Below are 25,009 nucleotides of genomic sequence, written 5' to 3'. Positions count from 1 at the left end.
AACAAATGGATGCGGCGAGCGTAGAACAATTTCGGTGATTCCAGCGTAAAAGTGTATATGAGGTTAGATTGTGTCCCAGCGATAGTGGAACAATAGATATGATTTATGATTTGAAGATGTAGACAAGCGATTACCCACAATTCTTAGGTCCACACAACTAATGTTCTGTCAGCCTCTCCCAAATACTGGATAATAGGTGTTCTAATACCCATCACACCCAATCTCCACCATCTTGCCATTTAAAACACGATTGTTTCCATCTTTGTGTCATTTGTGCTGTGTTATTTACAGGCGTATGACGGCACCAAACAATTGCCGCTCACTTAAAGTCTCTTGAAGCAGTACATCATCAAACCTTCTTTGTCATTTTCAGATCTCTGTAAGGATAAGAAATCAAAATTTGATAATACGCAGAAATTCATAACCATTTCCCTGAACACGCATTAGCAAATAAATAATGTACCGCTCAAGCACCTAATTATCACGTTACTCTCCTTACAAGGGCTTCTGTATATTAAGTCTTAGAATCTTATGTCATTATGTTTTAAAACTCATAACTTTTGAAATGTTATAAAAATCCCGCTATTGAAATATTGGATTTAGGTTTGACAGGTTTGAATCTGTTATCTAAAACATAAAAAATGGAGGACATTGGTTATTATAAGGTAAGACGGAACGCATGATTTACATGCCAAATAATTACCTTCTTTGTATTAACAGTGCGGCTGACAGTAAAAGCAAGCATGGTTGGTATTATTGCAAACAGCAAGGCCGTCATCCTAGGGGACAAAAAGTATAGAATTATTATATCATTTTGTACAGCAGAAGTGGTGAAATATCTCATCAGACATAAGAAATCCACACACCCAACCACTATATAACCAACACGGTCATTTACACACCCGATATTACCCTGTCACACATTTTATGGGAGATGACAGAAGTTATGCAGTGTGAGAAATTTTACATTATCTTTAACTATCTGATTCGGCCTATGATCCATTTAGCATCTTGTCAAATTTCTTTTTTATAATTCCCTACAGAGAAACACTGTTCTGATCATGAATCTGATGACTTTAGCTCAGAGCTTAGGCATTCTATCCCGAAATAATTGGAACCCTTCATTCATTAATGTCAGTATCATTTTTTAATGAACATCAAGAAAGTGAGCATATCTGTACTCTTGGAGCTCTACTCACCAGCAGTATGGAATAGTCACAGAAATTGGGTTAGATAAGGTGTTCTGTGGTTTTTTCTCTTCAGTTCTACTGCTGAATTCTGCTCTCCATTGTTGGTGCTCCAGGTTTTCATAAGCTACATAGTGACTCCAATTTTCTGTCATGTTACTTTCCTCAACTCAGGGGATCAGCTTCAGATATGAAACTGGGTTGTTCATCCTGCTACTTTAAAAGTTCAAGAATTCTCACCTTGACCTTTTCTCACATGACCTTGACCTCCTTGATGTATTATGGGTAATCTACATCATGGTATCAAGGAAAAATGTCCCAACAGTTCCACATAGTCCTGTGCTAATATGATTCGATGAAAAAACATTGGTGTTATCCAGTTGTAGAAATTTAGGAATTGTATATGAATTTCCAGCAAACAAGCACTTGAACACAATAAAGCTGATATAGTTTCTTCACATAATATATAAAAATTGTTTACACTCACACTACTGAGGATATCATACCACACAATCACGATAGTCCTGTGAAATGTCCAGTGTTGGAGCAGGCGAGAATTTGCCAGAATCAAATGAAATGTTATTGAGGCCATTTTTTGGCCGGTGAGCTTTCTCTGCAGTTACATGTATTTGTACATTGGAGACAGGACTTGGCAAAAAGTCCCGGTAACTTGCAGGCTTGGAGCTGGTTGAAGGAGATCCTGGACCAGGGCGATGTAAAGAAAATGTTTGCATCTCCCGATTTTGTGGCCGTTGGAACTCAAACCACGATTTCTGAGGAATTGGGTCATGGAATGTACCTAAAAAGAATAAAAGTAAAAAAAAACATAAAGATCTCTTTTAAAATCTGATTATTTCTAATTTATACAATTATCACCTAAAACCAATAAAAACTTAAATCTGAATAATTGATTTTTGAAGAAAACAACAGTAATGCTTTCAAATGACTGTTTTTGAATTGCAGCGATATTCCAATCCTGAAACAAATTTGTTTTTCTATTTAATGGTTCTTCAATCCATTAATAATTTACAAGAAAATTTCCGGATTTTCTCTTGGAACCTGCTTTCCAAATGGTGTACAAGGTGTTAATGATAATAGTACTAGTTATTCAAAACATGAAAATGTTGATAAGGAATGGAAGGCATAAACTAGACAGACAATGCAGAACAGCATTAACACTCCAAAGCATTGTGCGAAAATCAAACATGATTAAATGGTTCCTCCATTAATCCCCTATGGCCTTGAAGCACTAAGCACGACAGAGTAGGGGTTCCAAATTAAAAAACAAAACATGAAAACTGCAAACCAGCAAATGCAAAGACACCTTTTATGTTTGGGATTTCGTGGTTTGTGAAACCCCTGATAATTTCTATGAGCACAATTTACAGCAAGCTTCATTACTCTTTGTCAGGCAATATGTAACCACGACATGCATTTGTAATACATTTTTCATCAAACAGTTCAGTGAAAAAATGACAGAAACTTCACAAAAACACAGTTCTGATGTTTGATATTTCTTAATTATCTGTCAGAAATGTCATGAACATTGACATTTGTACTGAGGCATTTGCTCGTTAGCAGTTAAACACGACAAAGGAACAGTTGCACTGTTGAATACACAGAAAGTACTGCTACACTCAGCTGAGTTGGATAGAGGTCACTAAGTACTAAGTAACAGATCAATTGTACATCCGAGGCTATAGTTTGTTATATTTCATTAAATCAACAGTTAAAAAATTTCAGTGTAATTACAATTCATTCTGAAATGCAACCTAGAATCAAGTTATGGAACATAACCATATATATTTTTTTTTCCAGATTGGACAGGTCAGAATACAAAAATGTTGTTCTAAGTTGGTTTTTAAAAAAAAAAAAAAAATGTATTGAAACATATAGGTTTCATTAAATTTTACAAAATGCAGGATACTCAGGGTGTCGGATTAGACAGGCTCACTAGTTCTTCTACAAAATTAAAACGTTTTTTTAATTTTCTGGTTCTGGTTTATATCTTTAGGCAATTTGTTAGTTTTTCAAATTACTCAACACACTTCATTTAAATCAATTACAAAAAAAAAATTTCTTTTTGCTTTCTTAACATTTTTAATCAAATTGAAAATGTAAGAATATTCTTAAAATAAGTTTCCAAAATTTCAAATATAACATGGAATTTGTGCTAAAATTTTAGTTACCATATCATATGATAGACAATTTTGAAACTGCTTTAAAGCATCACATCTAAATTGCACAAGCATGAATCTTAAAATAAATGCAATTTTTGCATATGTTGACAATATCCTGCCTCAAGACATTGATCTACAGGAAACAGATCAAGCCATACTTAATCTTTAAAGCTCAGACAAAATTTTACATATGATGGATTGAAAAAAAAAAAAAAAGTCATTTGAAAAACGTCTGAAGTTTCCTAGAAGCATTTTGTCCTCTTGAGGCCACAGGGGTGTTAATATCTGACAATGTTTTCCCAGACTTCAGACATCAGGTCACAGAACACTAATGTCAGAAATGCATTTCCTTCAATCATCAATTGACAATCTAATCTATTTCACTGCTCACTACTCAGTTACAGAACTCAATTTCATGCTCAGCCTAGTTATAAGAAAGAGCCAGTCTGCAAATGAACAATTAAGCAGGAGAGTTGAAGCTTGTTATCCAGAGCAACAAGAAGAAAAGGATCTCAAAATGAATTTTTGTTATACAGAAGGAGTATACTACAAGAAGAGCCATTTACAAATGGACAATAAAATGTGTCTGACAGAACTTGTTACATCCTGTAATGATCTGTTTGTTGGACTTGTACTGGTCAAAAGGACAAACAAACAAAAAGAGAACATGTCCAGCATCAAAGACTCACCACTGAGATGGACAATGAGTGACTGATCTGACCAGTGTCCTCTGAGACAGGATTATCATGGTTATTGTCCAGTGGAGTGTTTCTCTATCAAACTTACAAAACTTCACCATCTGCCTCATGGGGAGATTGGACAAAACCCCCCTGAAACCCCCTCCTTCTATTTATATGAGCCATAACAATACATGCCAGGTCCAAAAACACCTGACCCTGCTCTGTCTCACCTGTGAAGATATTGTTAATAACTACCTGGGCCGTTTTTATACTACATCAAACCCTTAATGATATAAAAAAATACCCCAAATTACCAGCAAAATCTGTGCGGAATGACGACTTAATAACAGGGCTAGGTGTATCACATGCTTTAATGTAGTTTGAACAGTCTTTCCATAAACCACGAAACCAGTGCTTATAAAATCAACAGGGTCACAACGCTTTTGTTTGGAATGTCCAGGTTTAACGAGTAAAACTTTCTATGAGAGAGTGCCAAACATATTGGTAAATATCTAAATCAATTAACGGAACACGGATGTAAATAGAGTAACACTACAGCTAACATCATGATGTAAGCAGTTAGCTGTGAAAAAGGTGTTCAGGTGTCCATCAGCGGTGGTCAAAGAGGGTGGTCGGGTGTCCTAAGTGTGTGTGTACACTCAAACTGTTTACCTTGTACGGCTTCCCATGGTGAAATATTGATTCAAACAATTACTGAGATAGCAGACGGTTGTGTACATTTATATTGCTGAAATACTTCTAAAGACAATTTTCATCCCTCAAATTCTCTCGGGAGCAGGTTTATTTTGACAAATATTGCCGGAAAAGAATTAAAAGTTTAAATCTGATCTGTCTTATCATGGTTGCTTTGCAATATGTCTGGCACCACAGATTTATTAAGAAAAACATATCCACTCTGCACCAAAATAAATCAATGCCATAGTGCTGAATATAAAAATATGAAGGTGTTGATGAAGAAAATTCAACGTTTTGATGAGTTTTGTTTTATAAACTGAGACTGGACAGTATTTTTTGTCATTATGACATGAACTGTTTGACAATGCCATAAAATGTTGTTAAAGATGAAAGATAACTATACATGTTTCAAGACAGTTCAACTATTTTGAAACTTCTATATACCCACCACACAAAAAGGACATATTATCATGTATTGCACAGCATGCATTAAAAACTTAATATGTTCAGCTTTCCCAGCAGTTACAAAAGACATGTTATAAAAGATTATGTTAAAATCCAGTAACAGGAATCCTAAAACTTCAAATTTTATTAATTGTTCATGATAAATTACTCTTCCACATTACTTCTACAAGGTATCACCCCATTAATAAAGTTGAGACTGTTTGTTTGTTGGGTACATTGCACCATAATCATCCATAATCATTTGAGGTGGAATCTCCTATTAATAGTAGGTGGCTACTTCACTGAACAACATATGGGAGGGCCATCACAGGCCATCAAAAGCAATAATTAGGATAAACTGTTAGCCTAGGTTGGTCCTTTTCTCAGCTTCCTGAGAAACAAACTACCATGGGCAGAGAGTATCAAACTGCCTGAGGTTACCAGTTCCCTATACTAACTATAAGATATGCTTACCCAGTTTCCCAAGGAACATAAACCATCACAGGCTGGTAGCCTGAAACCACACATCTCCGATTGTCACCTGAGGTTACATAGGCAAATGCTCTAACGAACTAAGCTATTGTGGCCCCCTAAGGTGAGATATGTCTATGATTGTCACAGCCAATCACAAGCAACAGTCATCTTGAATCCCATCAATTTTACAGATGTTCATTTCAGTAAATAAATCAATATCCCACCATCTCTTTCACTTCAAAATTTCAAGGCAGCAGTTAGACAATGTTATGCCGAGAATTTAAATTGACAAAGTACAAAAAGGGCAATAACTCAGCAAAAAAAAATCTCAAAGGTGATCAACTTTATTAAAGTCCCCATAAATTTTAAGGAGATATCTACTCAAGTTTTTATCCTTGAACAGACAGATGGCCATATACAGACAGACAAGCTGATTCAATTATGTAATCCACACACTTTGAAATTTGTATAGCTGTGTGTAGGGAAAAGAGAGAGAGAGGGGGGGGGGATGGGTAGGAGGCTATCATAAAAAGTGCCATTGACATTTAGAAATCTAAGGCAAGTGAAACTAATAAAGTGCAATGGTTTCAGAATGTTATTGGTAGGATTCACTTAGCCAATCAGCAAGTTTTTCACACAAAGATAATGTTTGTTATGAAAACACACCATGCGAGTATAATGTAGTAATTATGGAGGTCACTGATGTTGTAAATGCACTGAAATAGAAAACTCTGAAGAAGAAATTTATTTACTTAGATCTGGTTACAGCACCAGACCTAGCAGAACTTCCTAAACCAATATATACAATGTACTAGGGTACCAACAAACCAAGAATCCCTACATTTCATATATCACAGTTAATTCCAGTAAGACAGTTTCATCTGTTTTGGCCAGACAGATATGGCTAACTAAGTTTAAAGTACATATCAATCTTTTACATTTTGGAAAAATATTTGTTGTTTCTGAAATCTGTGAGTCTTTAATCAATACTTGAAATTATTCACTATTTTGTTGGTGGTAATAGCTGGAAGGAAATTGAAATGTTTGTTTCGAAAACATTTAATCTACAGTACATCAACCCTGCACAGTATGGCACAGTTTAATGTTAAACGTTGGTTAGGTTAGGTAGGATGTTAAAATACAAAGGTTGTATACGATATTTCTGGATTATAAGCTGTGACTTTTTACCTTGGCGGTTGGTCATGCAGCATATATACCAGTGCCGTTTATATGTGGGCGAAAAAAAAATTGGCAGAATGAGAGAAAAAAAAAGAAACTGAAGCATACTAGTACACCAGTACAGGACAGTACCAAGTTTTTCACAAGTACCTGTCCATCACATGTTTGTGACTGAAGCTGATCATCTAGAACTGTCATTTACAATCATATACAGGAAGATTTTAATATTGAAATAAAACTAACATTCTTGTGAATTTTATTAATCATACTTTTTAATATGAATCACAATAATATCTTCTGAACCTTCATGGTTGCTTCAGAAGCCATAACTGTATGTAACACCCTATATCTCAGCGTAGACAATCTTTGGAGGCTCCCAAGCCAAACGAGTTTGATAATTGCTAGTTTATATTTTTGAAACATATCAATAAAATAAAGGATTATCTGTGTATAATTCAATTGCAAACTTATATTTAATGTTTCACTGATGACCTCGATAAATTGCCTTCCATTCTCTATCATATCAACAAATTTTGGTCAAAATAACGGTTACCACATTGTAAGAAAGGGTGCAACTTAAATTTTGGTGCACCTAATACATGGAGCAAATCACAAAAATTGTTAAAAATTGGCTCTGTGGCTTATATACCAGTGTGGCTTATATACCAGTGCGGCTTTAAACCGTGCAGCTTATAACCCGAAAGTGTGGTATTCAAATTGCATTACATAATTAAGGGACCTGGATTCACGTCAAAAAGCTAAAAGGTTGAAGATGTCAAGACCAAAGCCTGGTAAAGCAATTTGGAATTTTTTTTTTGAAAAATATAAAATATCAAAATGATGACAAATATATGTATTTACGTGGACAAATCTGTGATATTTTTCACAAGGAACATTAATAGCACTGTAATTCTGTCAATCAGTTCCATAAATAAAACTGATATCATAGAACATCAGCATCGCCTTCTGGTGAGGCAGGGTTAACTAGAGGTGAAGTTTAATTAAGACAAATAGCTTAACTTATTACTAGTGTAAGGTCAGTTATTACATATGACAAAGATAATTACTTGTGGTGTGTGGGGGTTTCGGAGCATGATTTTCATCGTCACTGCCTCCACGCCCACTGTCGCTTGCATTTGTGTCTCCAGACACAATACTGTGATTGTCATCCTGTTTCTTAGGAAAATTCTTGCTCTGCAATGACAGAAAACATTAAGAAAGATTTACGATCAATTTCTATGAAATAGCTGTAATTTAAGAAACATTCCTGTTAAATTTTGTAACTTTTATGTTTAAGTGAAAATCTAGACAAAGATGACAAGTCATAATTCTCAACATGCCATCCAATTCTATTTCATAGCTTTTATTCAACAACAAAGAAATAATGATTTAATTAAACTCCAAAATCATAACTCAGCAAAGTGTTTCTACAACTTAATAGTTTGAAATCTGACTGCCTAATGAAGAAAATAGAAGTTTAACATGAAACTGAAACTAACACATCATAACTCTAACACAATGTATCAGTGTAAGGCTACTGGGTGGTAACTAAGACAAAACATCAGTTGTTGTTATAATCAGAGGAGAGGACATCTACACATCACTTAAATTTGAATAAAAAGTAACTTGAATGATTTAAACTGAAAATGAAATGAAAAGATATTCACTCATATCATAAAGTTACATTTATTGACCAACAAATCAAAGGCAAAACAACCAGGAAATGTTCTGTGTAAAACGTACGTCATATTTTTTTGTGTTATGTATTTGTTTCTGTACAGAAAAATATGACATCATGCAAGGAAGCCAAAATAATTTCTATCTGTTTTTGAATCAACAAATTGTGCCAACACTTCAATTCAATATTATCTTAAATTGTTCTAAAAATATGTCTTTCCTCTACTTGTTAAGCTAATTTGTAAAGTTATTGTATATTGTAAGATTGTATTTTCGATTAGGAAACAACAGAGCATTAGTCAGTATTTGGAATTACAAGTTTGGTCATATGTAGGCGACACCTCCAGGGATAAAGTCAGTAGGTACGTCACTCCTTCCAACAGACACCAAAAGATTTTAACCAGATTCCAAACCCTCTGGCGATTCTTCTTATCCTGTTGTCTATCTGTATTTTAAATCTACTACCTTTTCTGCTTCAACTCAAGCCATAAGTTGACAAATTAAATGCTTTGTCACCAAGTATAAATGAAACTCTGAATGGCCAAACAACCGTTATCAAATCATATATTTATGTGCTGAATGTCTGTTTGTCACACTGATCCTTTGTTAGCGGCATTTACTGACGAATTTGTACAGGATCTGATTGACAACAGCCTGCCAATATAGTATACCATTTAATGTTTACTTAACGGGCTAGTATACTCAGCAATAGATTTTTAATGAACTGACAACAAAATTAACATTGTGGTCAAATTTCACACCATATTTAGTGTCAACCAAACAAAATTCAATTGTGATTTGACCTAAGTCAATTTCAATCGATTTATTTATCTCAATTGAATTTCTGAAAGTCAGAATTTTCATTGAGACAAAATTTCAATAAATAAAGCACTGTCGTTTTTCAGCCTATCTGATTATTTTTTTCTCCAAAATTCAATTTTGGTGAAATAGCTGAATACTGTGTAGTGACTTATCAACAATTTAAGTATCAAATTATGACTATGTTATTAACTATTTATTCAAACCATAATAATGGGCCCTGGGAAGTGGCACTGTGTGATAAAAATTGTGAGACCCTTTATTTCAGCAAGCATCTAGCTTTAAGCAATGAGTAAATTTGTGGATGTATTTGAAATCCCACCATATCTTGAATTCAGATTTAAGTACCTTTATGAAATAAATATCAGTAATGATTTTATGTTGATATTATTTCACCTACATAATACAATAGAATGTCCCAATCAAATCACATGGAATATTTCAATAGTGATTTGAAGGGGTTCTAGCTAGTGTTAAGTGGTGGGAGGTTTAAAAAAATTCTTCCAAATTCCAACAGAGCAGTTCTTTTGCTTCAGATATTGAAAATTTAGACAGATATTTTTTGTACTCCAGAGAATCATGTTGAAAGCAACCTTTCACCAGCAAAAAATCTTGATAATAAATCTTCAAGGCATTTTACCCAGTGAGACTTTTTTTTCGTTAAGAGTGAAGTGCAGTATATTTCAATCAAATGTCAGGGATATGGAGATAAGTTGTTTCTATTTAACCGCTTGCCACTATAAACCGATACTGTCACTTACTAACAGGCTGATAAGCCCAGTGACCATCTGATCCGACTCACTCATCCCCTCAAATTCACCAACCCAGCAACTCCCAGAATCCTATCTTATGTTTCAAATGTTCATGAAATAGCTTTTAAGATTTCAGAATATCCCAGGATTATGGTAGCGTTTGCGGTTGAATTTGAAGAAAACTGGAATCTGCATCCTGGCAACACTAAATTCTAAACATAACTTCACTGTGACAAGCTTCTTAGTTTAGACAGCTAAAATAAAGACAAATTTAACAGATACATGTACGTCAGCTCTCAAATCACCTCGCAATAAATCAAATGATTTCAAAAATAAGATACAATTTCAAGACAATTACTAGTACTTTTTTAAACTCGCATTCCAACATGTTTCAATGTCTTCAGGAAAAAAAATGTAATTCAAAGAATTTATATCTTGTCTCCATGACATGAAGGGATAATTCAGCAATTTCTGGTGCATTCTTCTTTCTTTATGGAGACACAGCACAAAGGCACTTGTGTGAGAACCAATTAAATCTGCTCCATCAAATTTCAAATCCACATTTAATAGCTTTTTCAGTAGGCGAACCAAAGATCAAAACCTCAAACATCTTCGACAATAGTTGCAGCTTAAAAATCAACGCGACAGTTAGCCGATCAACAAAAGAGGTAGCTTTTCAATATTGTTCATGTTGTTACTGTAAGGTTTTGTATAAACCTGCCTTTTGGTTGTTCTCGTCTCTCTGAAAAGTCTCCAGTGGGGTCTATAATGGAGCCTAAATGGTACCCTGGGGGTTAGCATACAAGCTCCCTCAGAGCGGCCATCAAACCAAATCATTGCACTCATCTTATTTATGTCAGAAATAATCACATAATTTGCTGACAGGTGAAGAGCACATAATACCTGGTAGTTATGGAGTGTCTGAATGTTCCTAATGCAGCTTATTTCAGGAGCAGATACTGTAGCAATTTCAAAGGGTCAATGTGGCGCCAATTAAGAGATGTTCTATCAACTATGTTGGTCTACACTCCAGGAAATGATGGTCTCTGTCAGTTAGATTGGATTTTTTCAACCATGCATTCAGCTAGAATTCAACTGTTGATTCCATATAAATGGTTTTATATTAGTCACCTGTGGTAACACCCCTGGCCAATTGCATTCTGCAAAATCGCCATATCAGGGCACCGAGTCCAATTTCCGGGAATCATTTCTCCTCCAATTGATTTTTAAATCATACCAAGAATCGTTCGTTTGAATTCAGGATGCAGTCAAATATTGAAGTCTTCCTTATGTAAACAGATTTACAAAATTAAAAAATCTGTGAAAGCAATTTGAAACACAACAAAATGAATTACATGGTTTTCCTTATGATGAACCATGCCTGTTTCACCCTGTTACCTGTTCGATGAGCAATATGTTTTCCTCAAGGATATTAAATCAAGACAATTTAATCCTGCTTGAGATGAACCACATGGGTGAGGGCATAGTTTAATTTTAACACAAATGAAATACAACACCAATATAGTGCTACTTTAGGTTGTATACAGGTTGCATCCAAGTGTAATTGGATCTTTTTCCTATAAAAACCATTAGATTTCAGGTTTTGATCTGGTTTCTTAAAATTCCAAGATCTTAAAGACGACATAATCATGGAAGAGATTGCTGGTTGTGTTCAATACATGAAACTTGGTTGTATGAGAGAGACAGGGAGTTATAGCACTCCATTAAACTCTTCTAAAACTAACCCAACACTAATCAATACTCTTGTCTGAGGGACAACAGACATGAAACCCACAAATTTGAACCAGAAATAATCCCTGTACAGTATAGTATATGGCCTATAAAAAACTTATGTTTGTTTTCAAGGGAGGCACTTATGGCCCCTTTCTTACCTCTTTCAGTGACAGGATAAATAGTTATGTCCCTTTTTCATACATTTGCCAAAGACTGTCAAGCCAGTTGTGTTCCATTTTTATACCTCTACAGTGACTTGGGAGTCATTTTGTCGCCTTTTTTCTAATTACCTATGACTGTCAGGTCAGTTATTCCCCATCCCCATTTTTTTGTTTTATTAAACTTTGTATCATTCAGTGACCACAAAGTCATAGTTGTCTCTTTTTATAGCAAAACTTGGTGGTTAGTTATCTCCCCTCTTCATACATAAGACCAAGTAGTCAGATTTGTCCCCTTTTTATAACCACTACAGATGACACTAAAGTCAGTTATGTCCCCTTATTCTAAAACCAATATCCTTTATCAGAAAGAATGAGAAAGATCAAGCCTGGGAAGTGTAAAATGAAGAAAATACAGATGTAATTTTATCTGATAATGACCACTACATAACCAGGTCTTCAGACCACGACTTTCACCCAACAATAGACTCATAACGGCAACATCAATTTAGGGGAAGTATACGATAGCATCTCAGAATCACATAAACCCAGACTGAAGAAATGCTTTGTATGTTAGGTTCTTGCCAAGGTTCCCAGCTGGTGTGGACAAAACCAACAGGTGAGCAATTAACATTGTTACTGACACAGCGACTCCAACCAGACTCAAAGGAGTTCTCAGACAGTTACTGCCCTTCAGTGGAGCTCTTCTATCTGTAAGGTTGACTTGTTGTGACTTGTGAACCTCAAATTACTGATAAGAATTGTGGTCACTGCCCCAAGTTGTCAATGTCAACTATTGCATCCGATTCTCCCGTGTAGACTGCCCAGGACATCCAGCACTAGAAATTCATATAATTGTGAAGAATTTCTCTGTCAAACCATAAAAAGAACATTCCAATCCTGAAATCCCTGGGCCATTTTTCTTGTGGAGGCTATAAAAATCTCTCTTGAAATCCTAACCATTTGTTTGTTATTTCTTGTAAATTTCAAGATTCTAATCTGGAAGACATAAAATGGAGAGAGGATTCCATGACAAATATGGAATGGACGAAGGAACAAGTTAATGAGGGTACCTCGTAACTTATCTGAGTCTACGGAACCTCCTGTCAGAAAGTCTTCAAGGGCTAGATGTTGTAAACCTGCAATTTCTGTCAGCTCATTCTCAAAACCTCGAAGGTTTATTGGGGTTTAAGTGCATGCCTCAGACGAGGAGCAGTCCGCTATTTGCCATAGGGAGTCATAACTGGACAGTAAATCGGGTTCAGTGCCGAGACAGGCCCTCCCCGGACTTGCCCTTCATCACCTGGCTTCAAATTCCTTCTTCTAAATTGTATATCTTCCATTGAAAATACCCTTTACACATTATACATTGTTTTTGGAAATGTTGTGTGATATGAAAAAAAAAACCCTGAAAAATTCTTGAAGCTTTTCTGTCATTTCAAACATGCATGACATAAACCTGTTATACTTAAACGCTGCTCCATTAAACAAATTTTCTATAAATTTTCATAATTTATCATATGGTATATCACCATTATAATATCAGAATGCAGATATTGAAAATGTCACAAAATCAAGTCCCATGTCAATGAAATGTAGCATACACCCTTAAGTGAAAAAAATCAGTAATGTTTCAGAGAAAAATTTTCAGTGACATTTTATGCATATGTATTAGGGACAATAGTCGGGATGATGACCATCAATTTTTCCATTTCCAATCTAGTAGTAAGTGGTTTTAAATGGTTAGGAGGCATCATGAATATAACATCTCTCTCTGAAATGCAATTTTGAAGTGTTTTTTGTAAGAACTTAAATACATATACATAGAAAACAACAGAATGTGTGCCTGCATATACAGAAATTCATGTTATGCAAAATTTATGGAAATGCACATTTCTAAATAAGAATTTTTGAATATTATTTTGAAACAAAGAGAAACATAACCCTGGATTGTAACAGTTATAATAGAGAAAATCTCACAATGGTTTGTAGGACTACAATATGTATCTGTGAAATGATATCATTGTGTACCTCATGAATATCAGACCTGAAACAGGAAGTTTATTCAGAAAGAAAATCACAAAATAGCAAAAGTTGACTTTAAAATTGATTGATCAGAATGGTTTGCCTTCCTTTTGTTACAAACATGTAACCTGGCTTCCTTCTAACCTATCATAACAATACAGAGAAACGGAAGTCGTAAACAAACCCCTACGGAAGGCAGAAAGCTCTTCTTCCCAGATAACGCAACTTTACTTCAAAAACAATTCACAAATGAGTCAAAAATTGAAAACCAAATCTGTGCCAAGAACAGGAAGACTGGATTTTTTTCTCTCAAATAACAAAGTGTTTCATTGACAATACATTTGTACAAATTAGACGAAAGCTCGGAAATAAATATGATGCCAAACATTTTTGATAGTTTCCTGTTGAGGCTTTCAGAGTGAAACAGATATTCTATATATACAGGAAGAAAGCGTGATAAAATTACTATTGTATTAAAGTCAAAAATGGGAGTTAATAATGACAAAAGCCAGGCAACGTTAACGGAAAGGGTGGCTGAGGTTCAGAGCCACTCAGGGCATGTGGCTCTACCATAGTTAGGTAAGGATGTCAGTGAACCGTTTTGAGGAGTGCTGCAGGGTGTCCCAGTGGGAGGGAATAGGGGCCCAGAGAAGGCAGACATCAGTGCATGTATAAAATGGGTTTAAATTGACATGTGCAAGACTCAGAAATACAGTAATTGACTCTGGCTGTTTCTAATAGTTAGTATGTGCCTAAAGGCTGGAGACCATAGAAATTACATATAGACACACAATTCAAAACAGAACTAGCATATTAAGCGCATCTGTATAATTTGTTTAATAAAACCAAAATTTCAAAAATGTACAACTGTGTTCTGTCTGTCGTGAATTACTTTAATATTTTTACATTAAGGAATTAAAAAAAAAAAGCACACACATTACTCACAGGTCATGAAAAAATATAGACCCTCTCTTCCTGGGTTTTTTCTAAAATTATCTACAAAAAATTCTTCTTCTCTTCTTGTGTATCTAAATTTAATTACAAAGTATGATAGACGATCTTATACGAAAAGTTGTAAAAAAAGTGGCATACTTGTACAGTTCCATGTTGATTGTAGAGAGATTTAGTAGGTTTCAGTCAAATGTGATTTATTCTACGTTTTATCTCTTAAAAGTCGACAGACCATTACTTCCCTTCACGTTTCATATTTCTCGCATCATGCCAGCGAACCATTTCTGATCGAAAGGAACCTCACAGAATGCAGAGAGCTGCAAAAAAGCTTAAGACATCGTGGTGGTGGTGGTAGTCTTCAAAACAAAAAGCTGAATTATATAGACATCGTACAACAGTAATTTGGACAGAGGAGAATTAAATTTAAATGCGGCCTGTGCAGTAATAATTTTCTTATCAAGCCCTATACGACTTCAAACAACCTATAATTTACCTGGTAAATTGTCCTGGAGATTTTTTGCAATTATTCATATTTACTCTACGAACATTTTAGGATTAGATGCCTACAAACTTTCTTATCTGTAGAATTGGAAGCAGTGTTTTTATCTTCACAGAACCATTTTGGATATCATTCACTCATTCTGAGCATGTGACGCTAATTCCTACTATGAGAATGTACTTGAATTTCATGAAACATTGATTCATATTTTTTTTTATCTTACTACATTAGACAGAGTATTTCATCTTTACAAATTTTTCTATAAGTCATCTACAAACACCCCCTGAATCAAAATGTTATATTTAATATGCCACAATTTATCAGAAACCCAAAAACTGTGTAGATTGTTTACAGATATATGAGGAAATAAAAAGCTAACTCTGAGATATCACTACAATTATCATATATATGTCTATAAATAAATTGTATGAGGATGATGTAACCACATCATAATTACATCTATGTCAGCCTGTGTAATATGGTAACTGCGTGGATGTTGCAGATGTATTAATTTCAGTGATGTCCTGCAGTATACCATATTTCCCCAATAGGGCTATTGATAAAAAAATACTGACAAAATATTCCTAGATCCCCTACTTCTAAATCTTGATATAATGCCCTTCATTAATATTCACCTTGTCATAATGTACTTTGTTATTTTTTCAGTGACCAGCCCTTGTTAATTTACCTTGATACCTATAGTTAATTGAGTCTTTCACTAATTTTCAGGTAAATTTTAATATAGCGCTCCTTGAAAATTTTCAGTCAAACCTTGTTATAATGTCCCTCGTTAATTTCAATAAAACTTTGATATAATGCCCTTCAGTAAGATTTCTATATATTTGCCCTTTCCTATAGTAACACACTGAAGAGAGATTATACTTGTCTGAGTCAATAAAGATTTCCTATAATACCTTGTTCAGAACAACCATACACACACACACACAAAACACTAGAACACAGATTTTAAACAAGCGATCTAATATAGTCTATTCAATACTGGTTTTCCTCCATAAAAATACTGACACAAAAAATTTAATCAGATAAATTGATTTCCAAGTATAAAACACTTTGGATGTCTGTAGGACCTTGCTGTATCAGAGAGATAAAAGTAATGGTCTGTTGTCATGCTATACATTTTGTAGTATTAATGGTCAGAGTACAATATATACATATATCTGTCAGTTCTTTGTCTCCAATAAAAAAATTGTCCCCCCCCTCCCGAGCTCTGTGTCCATCTGGGTACCCTCATTAGGGTTCAGTTCATACCTATGGGCTTTTCTGGCCACATCATGTTAAATCAGCCTCCAGATGATGTATGTTCAAGCATCACACCGGTTCCCTTGTCTATATATATAACCATATTCCGTACCTCACAATGCTGACATATATTGGTACCTCATAAGATTATTGACCCTTCCACTAATGCACTTTGATGTCATCGAGAAGAAAACAGATTTATTTTCTATAATGGTAGACAGATTTATTTCTGATTTCTTTTCTTGATATCTTTACTGACCACTCCAGGGACGACATCTGGACAAAAATTGCCGGTCACCTTAATGTAATGACATCTCTATGACAATCATGAAATAAGACATTCACTTTGACACCTTTGGCATCAAGATCACATAACTTTGACGTTATCTGATTATGAATGTGATAGTAATGGATGAATTGAATTCAAATCCATCTAGAAATGATTTTTAAACCTTCAAATGATTTTTCGATGGAAATCAGAATAACGATCAATCTGAATTAATTTTTTTATTGATGAAGCAGAAGATTCTTATTCTCCTGGAACACATGGTCTATCTATCTCTCTGTGTAAATCATTCAATTGTTCCTATTTTGCCCTAGTTTACCGACTTTGAGTTTGGATTACGATTATAATGACATGTTTGTATTTTCTTGTGACTTATTTCAATATTTTTTATCACCTGGAAAATCAGATCATTTCAAAATTTCATAATAATTTAAAACTCATATAGAACCTATTACGAGACAAATATTATCTAGACAAGAATATAACGATGCACGCTTAATGTTAACTTGCCCTTCTTTTATTGAAGATTTCCATGCCAAGAACAATTATGTCAAATTCTCAGAAGATGTAACAATATCAAATACTGGTATACTTCATGAGATTTATTTGTCTAGCATAAAGGCTCACTTCTAGTACTGAGTACTCAAACTGTACTAAACCAGAAGACAAAACATCTTCAGCATTGTGAGTTTGAGAAGAGATTTTATAGGTCTCTTGCATTTCAATATGACCTTTCTCTCCATGAGAACGAGTTTCTCTGGAGACCCTTCATCAGAAATAATTGAAAGTTCAGGATGTAAGCAAGGGTAGGGGCTACATGTATGTTTACGCTTTAGTGACCACTTGAGACCAGTCCCTTGCTGATCTGCCGATTCTACAATGGGAGATTTTAGTACATTGCACTATTGTTCTCTCATCAACTGTCGATACCTCTCAGTGTTTTCATCATTACGCAAAATCTCTGGTCGTTTGCAATCTGAATTACAATACCAGCTACAACAGTTGTGAGACAATTGGAGTGGCTTACTGGTATTATTGCTCGGGAATATTTCTTGCCGGTAATATTTTTGCCATTTTTCACCATGTTTCACCATAACCATATTACTTTATCTTTAGGCAAGCAAACACAGAATTCACAACAAAGCTGTTTTATTTTATTTTTATTTTTATAAAATACTTTCTTGAAATGAAATTACTGAGATATTATTAAATTCATTATTCAATAAGCAGACAAATGTTACGCTCTCTAGAGGCATGGTGACAAAATTGACAATAAATGAAATCCTAAATTAATGATATAATGCAAGCAAGGTTTTTTTTTAATTTAATGGAATTTGGTAGAAACATTTAACAAATCACATACCGAAATTTTCTATCGAATAAAAAAAGAAAAAAAATTTCCTTTAATCAGAATGTGAAGAATACACATTATTGTATACTGATATTTAATTGCCATTAGAATTTGTTGGTTTGTTTTTAAGTGTCATGCAGCATTGTTTGAGAAATTGACACAATAACTCCAGATATATTTGAAGTTACGTCATTTCCCAAGGGTGTTTTGAAGAACATTTGATTTATGAACAAAACATAAAGATTTTCTTTATAAGAAATCAAATGAAGCCGACGAAACCAAAGAAAAAAAAAAAAATTGACGAAGCAAACGCTTAAGCCTTCTCACATATGTACAAATTACAATTCCATCTGCAATAACTCTACAAAGACGTCTGTGTTATAAGACCACATGCAAACTTTTTTCAATATATCCATCTTGCCTGCAGTTAAAGTTTCACAGAATGATTAATGAAAACTTGGTGCCATTTCCACCCACATATTACTGATTTTCGACCTGTATGCACCATGTGTGAAGTTAAACCAATGATCAGCTCTGCCTTGGGATAAGCTTCGCCAGATTAGGAGAATGACCACTGCACCGTAAAGGCGCTGAAGGCAATCAGTGTCCAGAGGATGTGAAACAGCAAGGTCAAATGGTCACTTGATATATCTGTAGATCTTCAAAACTCTTGCTAACAACCTATATATCAGTGCTCAAATTCTTCTACAGACCTGTTCCTATCTGGTTAGTGAGGAAACAGGAGATTGTAAGATTAGACATATTTTTGACACATTTTTGACAGTTAAAATGAGCTCCCTAAAGGGCAACAATCTTCATAATACCAGGGTGTTGTCTACTAGGCAAAAAGCCATCTGCCATGTGACTGGTAATGCGTTAGGCAGAGCCTGACCATTACAGGTGGACTACCAGAGACAGGGTAATTGACCAGTGTATTTCAAAACCCTATCACCATTACACAGCCAGAGACAAAGAAAAGGGTCCTATCATTAATGGCATCTTAACTTTTTTACATAGATAATATTCAACAGACAGGCGGAGACCTATCCATATTCTAATAGCATCAACGCTGATCTGATAGGATTCTAGAATTAATAGCTTTATAAACACTGTGTCAATATTCAAAACAGCAAGACTCACTGGAAAAGTGACCAAGCCCTGATAGCATCTGACTTTTGCAGAACGATAAGAATTAAACCAATAAGCTGAATCGTATTAGGATTGTGGCACCACCAACTCCAAAAACAAACAACATCTGATCTAGTTTTTTTTTTACATAAATGTGATAAAATTAAAAAGTTACAGATAAGTTCTATGTGATCTTTAAATTAGGGGTTAATTCCGATTTTTAACCCACATTACGCGTCATTAATTCAACAGCGATAAGAGGGATATAATGTAGATTTAGGAAGTCAGTGTATCATGACTGTCGCAAGTAGCCATCAAAGGCAGACTCCTCTGCTAGCCAATGAGAGGTCGAGGTACTGCTGAGTCCTCCAACTCCGCGCGAACTATCTCTTGTTTGCCTACATGGGGTTAACACTGCAGGATATTGACCAGAAAACACTGATTATCAGCACTTTATTTTGCTCAATATCTTTGCACTATCCAGCCCCTGAGTCTGTCAAAACACAAGTTAGCCTGTTTAAAACTTCAGGTATTAACAGCTGTTTTGTTTTCTAAAACAACCCTAAAGTACACTTATCTTTTGATATAGATGTGATATGAATGCAAGCAAACTATTGTTCATATTTTGAATTAAAAAGTTCAGATACTTTCCTGATATTTTATTGTAAACTGCTTGGGCAGATTTTTTAATAGTTTGTATGGAGAATTTACAAAACATACAAATGCATTTTGTGCATGTTCAAGGCAATCACTCCAAGTCCAGGAATAAGTCCACTCACATTTAATGCAGTTTCAGTAAAAATGCTAAATAATATATTTATACAAGTATATATACATCAGTTTCCTGTATATATATATCTATATGAACTAATAAAAAGTTGCCATATTTTCCTCAAGGATACACTTACATGGCTGTAAAAACTATATTCATGACAACAAATCCTAGGAAAAACAATAATTCCTTACATTGGATAAAATTATAGATCTGTTTACTCAGGAATTAAGCACAATTTTCAGGAACAGCAAGTTTGATTTCATTATTTCTACGTTAATACTTGCAAACAAGAGTCGTTTATAAAAATTATGGAGATAATAGCACACTATTGGCGTGTCATTTTGCCCCAAAATGTCATTACTGTAGCAACTACCAAAACAAATGTGTCTGTTTCAGGACCCTGTTTGTGTTAGAGTCCCTGATGTATTGATAGGCTTTCCTAAAGTGCATGCTGTTTGACACTTTAGCTGTTCTCAAGAAATATATTTAAATTGTTGAATGATCAGATATTTTGTCATTTATTTTCATGTTTAAGTGTCAATATCAAAGTGCTTTCATGGCAACAAAAAAAACCCCATCTTCCTCATTATTTCACCCTACTAATTGTAAATCTTGAATTGAAAATACAGGATAAAAAATAAATCATGTTGAATTCAACTTTGATTAATAAAATTGCAACAAATTACCAACAGTGAACCGATACGATGGCATTCTACATTTTTTCAAGATATTTATATTGAAAGATGAAAAAAACTTATCATAGGTAATTAACTCCTAATTTCAATACCACTATGCAAAATTCACCTCGCGTTGTACATTCAACACCAGAAAAATAAATTCTCTTTTATCAAATTCCATTGAGAGTCTAAGGGTCATTAGGTCAAAGAGGGGATGGATAGAATTTTTGATGTTTTCCATGAATAAATAATTATATGATGGATTGAACAAAGTAAAGATCTGACTTCTTATGCTCTCCCAAAGGTATAAATTGGAACAAATATTGTACAGTAAATTCCCTTAATATTTGATAACAAAATATCATATTACCAATCAAGATATACCATCATTGTTAACTTAATTACTAATTAATCAATTATAATACTTTGATTTAAACATAATTGAAAGAAATGATATTTTCTACTTTGAAATTATCTTATATTAAAATGACAGCATTATTTTTTTTAAAGAGGTTGGCTGCAGATTCAATGCAAAACCTTGGAACATTTACTACACGAAATTGGTCAGTCATGGAAAATTTTACTTGCCTTGCCTAGTCAAATGATATTTCCAGAAAAAGCTGTTCTCTTAGACAGAACTGATAAAAACATGATGGAAAAGTTGATCTTGATAACATTGTTTTTTTCTTTTTATACAAAATTCTGTAGACTATATCTTAAATGAGATTTTCCAAGGTAGTCTTTGCTGTAAGAAGAACACTATAAAAAGTTTTGATGGATTATAGTTGAAACTGTAAATAGATAATCACACAAATTTCTTCAAAGGCTTTTCTCAGTGAAGTTGATTGATAAGTATAAAAACTGTCAATAGAAACTGCTTACAAAAGTTGAATGGCATTCTTTAATGGATGTATGATGGATTAAAATATACTTTTCAAAATGAAAATAGAAAATTACACTTACTTCGAAAGGCTTTTCCAATCCCAGGTTGTTGTTTTTTGCAGAGAGTTGATTTGGGTCTGCTATTTGAAGCATATCTTCATCATCAAGGGAAAAACTCACTTCCTTTTTTTTCTTTTTCTCCCCCAGGGTGGAATCATCACCGGGGAGAGAAAAAACACTGACACCGCCCTCCAATGATGTTGCCTGCTTATATATCTCCTTTTCTTTGTCTTTCCTTTCACGATCATTTCGTCGTAAGACACAAATTATTATAATAATGGCGGCTGAACAAATGGCTGTGACAGCCAATAAAATAATGACAATGATGACATTTCGTTGTATGGTGTCTGTAAAATAAGTAGGGGAGGTAATTTTTATAAATAACATCCGTGTTGACGTGAGTCGTGGTTTCCCCTGATCTGAAGCCATGATATCCAATACTATGGTTTCTCCAGCTTTCTGTGAAATTTTCCTTTTCAAAATCAGTGATCCTGTTTTTTCATTTAATTCAAACAAGTCTGAATCATTTCGTTGTGTAATAAAGTATCTGATTAATCCATTCTCTTTCTCATCCAAGTCAAATGCTCTAATGATTGTGATTCTTGTTCCTATCTCAGTGTTCAAGGAAAGAGATATGCTGTTATTAGTAGTACTAGGAGCTGTGATAACTGGCACATTATCATTTTCATCCCTAACCATAACTTTCACACGTGCTGAGCTGTTTTTTGATGGTCGTCCCAGATCTTCAGCTTGGACAATGAAGTCATAAACACTCTGTTCTTCCCGATCAAGTTCTTGATCACTTTTTATTTGTCCATTAGGAAAAAGGAAAAATGGAATCTTCTGATTTTGGCCTGATACAATGGAGTAAGCAATTTTAGAGTTGTCTCCCTCATCACGATCTGTCGCAACGATTTGAGCCACATTTGTTCCAGCATGTTTGTTTTCGGAGATTTCAAACACAAAAACTGGTTTACTGAACATAGGTGCTTCATCGTTAACATCTTTGATGGTCAAGGTCACAGTGGCGGTACCAGTCTTGGCAGGTATGCCTTGGTCGATGGCAAGTACCTCAAATTCGATAGTGGGAGTAGTTTCGCGATCAAATGACATATTAGCCCTAATAATCCCTGACAAGGCTTCAACATTGACAAAATGGTTGTCAGGATGACTGTAGTACAGCACCATGGCATTGTGGCCGATATCACCATCTGAAGCATGTACTTGAACCAGCACTTCTCCGAAATTATTATTTTCGAAAACTTCCTCATGGTAGGACAGCGGTGAAAATACAGGAGTTGAGTCATTCACATCATCAACTATCACAATGAAACTGTCACTGTCGTTCAAAGGCGGAGTACCATTGTCTTGACATGTGACCTTGACCTCATGTTGTTCTCGTATTTCTCTGTCAAGACTCTCACTGACAACAATTTTGAACTCTTTAGCATCAAGTCTCTGTAAAGCAAAGGCATCTGCTTCAGCCCAACAGTCAATCTCACCATTTCGTCCCGAGTTTGGGTCCTCCACTGCGATATGAGCAACAACAGCTCCAAGGTCAGCAAATTCAGAGATCTTTGCAATGTCAAGGCCGCTAAGGAGATTAGTTGTAATGACTGGACGACTGTTTCCAACATCAATGACTGATACATGGACAAACGTTTGAGAAGTCAGGGGTTGGTCACCTCTATCGCTTGCTTCTACAATGATTTTGTACACTTGACCAGGTACATATTGGATGGGTTTGATCACAGAGAGCTCACCGGTCCGATTGTTGATACTGAAATGTTGTAGATTGGTCACTTCCTGGTGCGGACTTAGCCTGTAGATTATCTCCCCATTTCGACCCTGATCCTTGTCTGATGCTGAAACTACCATTATCACTGTGGAAACATTAATGTCTTCACGCACAGTGATGTTGTAGGAGGAGCTACCAAAAGCTGGTGAATTGTCATTTATGTCAGAGATGGAGATATTTGCTTGGAGAGTTCCTGATTTGGGAGGGGAACCACCATCTTTGGCAATGACAGTTATTTGATAAAAATCCTGTACTTCTCTGTTTAGAGGTTCCTTCACCATCAGTTGGACAATAGAGGTACCATCCAAGTTTTTCAAAAATTTGATGGAGAAAGGCGAAGTACTCGGTGTGACATTGTAGGAATGGAGAGAATATTGCTCACTTGTATCGCGGTCTCTGGCCCCATCAATTGTGATAGATGTTCCCACTAACACAGCCTCAGAAATGGTCAAACTTATTGAAGGCTTGTCAAAAATAGGTGCGTTGTCATTAATATCTTCAATAAAAATGGTCACCTTTATTTTTTTGAAGAAGCTTCTCATGGTGGACTGAGCTGCTACATCAAGAGATACAACACATAGGGGAGAGAACTCACATATTGTTTCTCTATCTAACGCTCCAACAGTGTATAAAAAACTAGAATGTTCGTCTATAGAGAAAAGAGAAGCATACTCACTACCCGTTGTGAGGAAACTGTATCGTAAGTTATGGAATTCCGCATCATCTACAACCTCCTGGAGTCGAGCATCCGATGCTACGTTGCCAATGAAACGGTCGGTTTGATCACCTTCTGGAAGATAATACTCAACACCCTGGCCCAAAACCACAGCAGACGAATACCACAATGTCATAAAAACCATCACAACAAGCTCCGAAACACAAATAGATTCCATGATTATAAAACAAAAAGAAATTTTGACGTTAGAATTTACATCACCCAACACTGATCGTGTCAGATGACATGCGCAAAATGACCGTTGTTAGATGACCAGTGTCCAGTGAGATAACCACCTGTGTCCAGTAGTGACTGTTATAATCACATTCCCCGACAGGTATGAATCAGGGCCTCTTGTTTTAAACACTTCCTATACCATCCCTAGTTCAGCTGTATCTGTGCCTAGGATCTCTTTTTCATTAGCTGACAAAATCCATATCACTGTGCCTGCAGGGGTTTGACTCTTTTAAATATCTGTTTCCACCTCACTGGTCAGTCAATGCTAGCTATCATACAGCTATCTGGTCACTCCACAGTTGAATTCCTGTAATGTAATGTAAGATAAATATTGACCATTAAGTATATAAACAAACCCTATTACACCTGTCAGCAAATGTCAGCA

At 35.1% G+C, this 25,009-nt stretch overlaps 1 protein-coding gene across 1 annotated transcript; it reads right to left on the bottom strand.

The window, feature by feature from the left end:
* Positions 1-1,687: 1,687 nt before the first annotated feature.
* Positions 1,688-24,214, bottom strand: LOC132562928 (protocadherin-9-like). The gene is made up of 3 exons (XM_060227706.1): positions 21,896-24,214; positions 7,908-8,034; positions 1,688-1,986 (listed from the first exon to the last, which is right to left on the bottom strand). The coding sequence occupies exons 1-3, from the start codon at positions 24,212-24,214 to the stop codon at positions 1,688-1,690; spliced, it is 2,745 nt and encodes a 914-aa protein (XP_060083689.1).
* Between the last annotated feature and the right edge of the window lie 795 nt (positions 24,215-25,009).

The sequence above is a fragment of the Ylistrum balloti genome, unplaced genomic scaffold (assembly GCF_031769215.1).
Source record: "Ylistrum balloti isolate Yb309-2 unplaced genomic scaffold, AGI_CSIRO_Ybal_v1 Utg369672, whole genome shotgun sequence".
Lineage (NCBI taxonomy): Eukaryota > Metazoa > Mollusca > Bivalvia > Pectinida > Pectinidae > Ylistrum > Ylistrum balloti.
The sequence above is the reverse complement of the archived record's forward strand: the minus strand, read 5'-3'. Positions and strand labels throughout refer to the sequence as shown.

Bases quoted from the DNA above. Each gene is read 5' to 3' on its own strand.
- LOC132562928 (XM_060227706.1), bottom strand. From the start codon at position 24,214: ATGAGAAGCTTCTTCAAAAAAATAAAGGTGACCATTTTTATTGAAGAT. The intron at 8,035-21,895 runs GTAAGTGTAATT...CTGTCATTGCAG, and splicing joins GATTGGAAAAGCCTTTCGAA to AGCAAGAATTTTCCTAAGAA. The intron at 1,987-7,907 runs GTAATTATCTTT...TATTCTTTTTAG, and splicing joins GAAACCCCCACACACCACAA to GTACATTCCATGACCCAATT.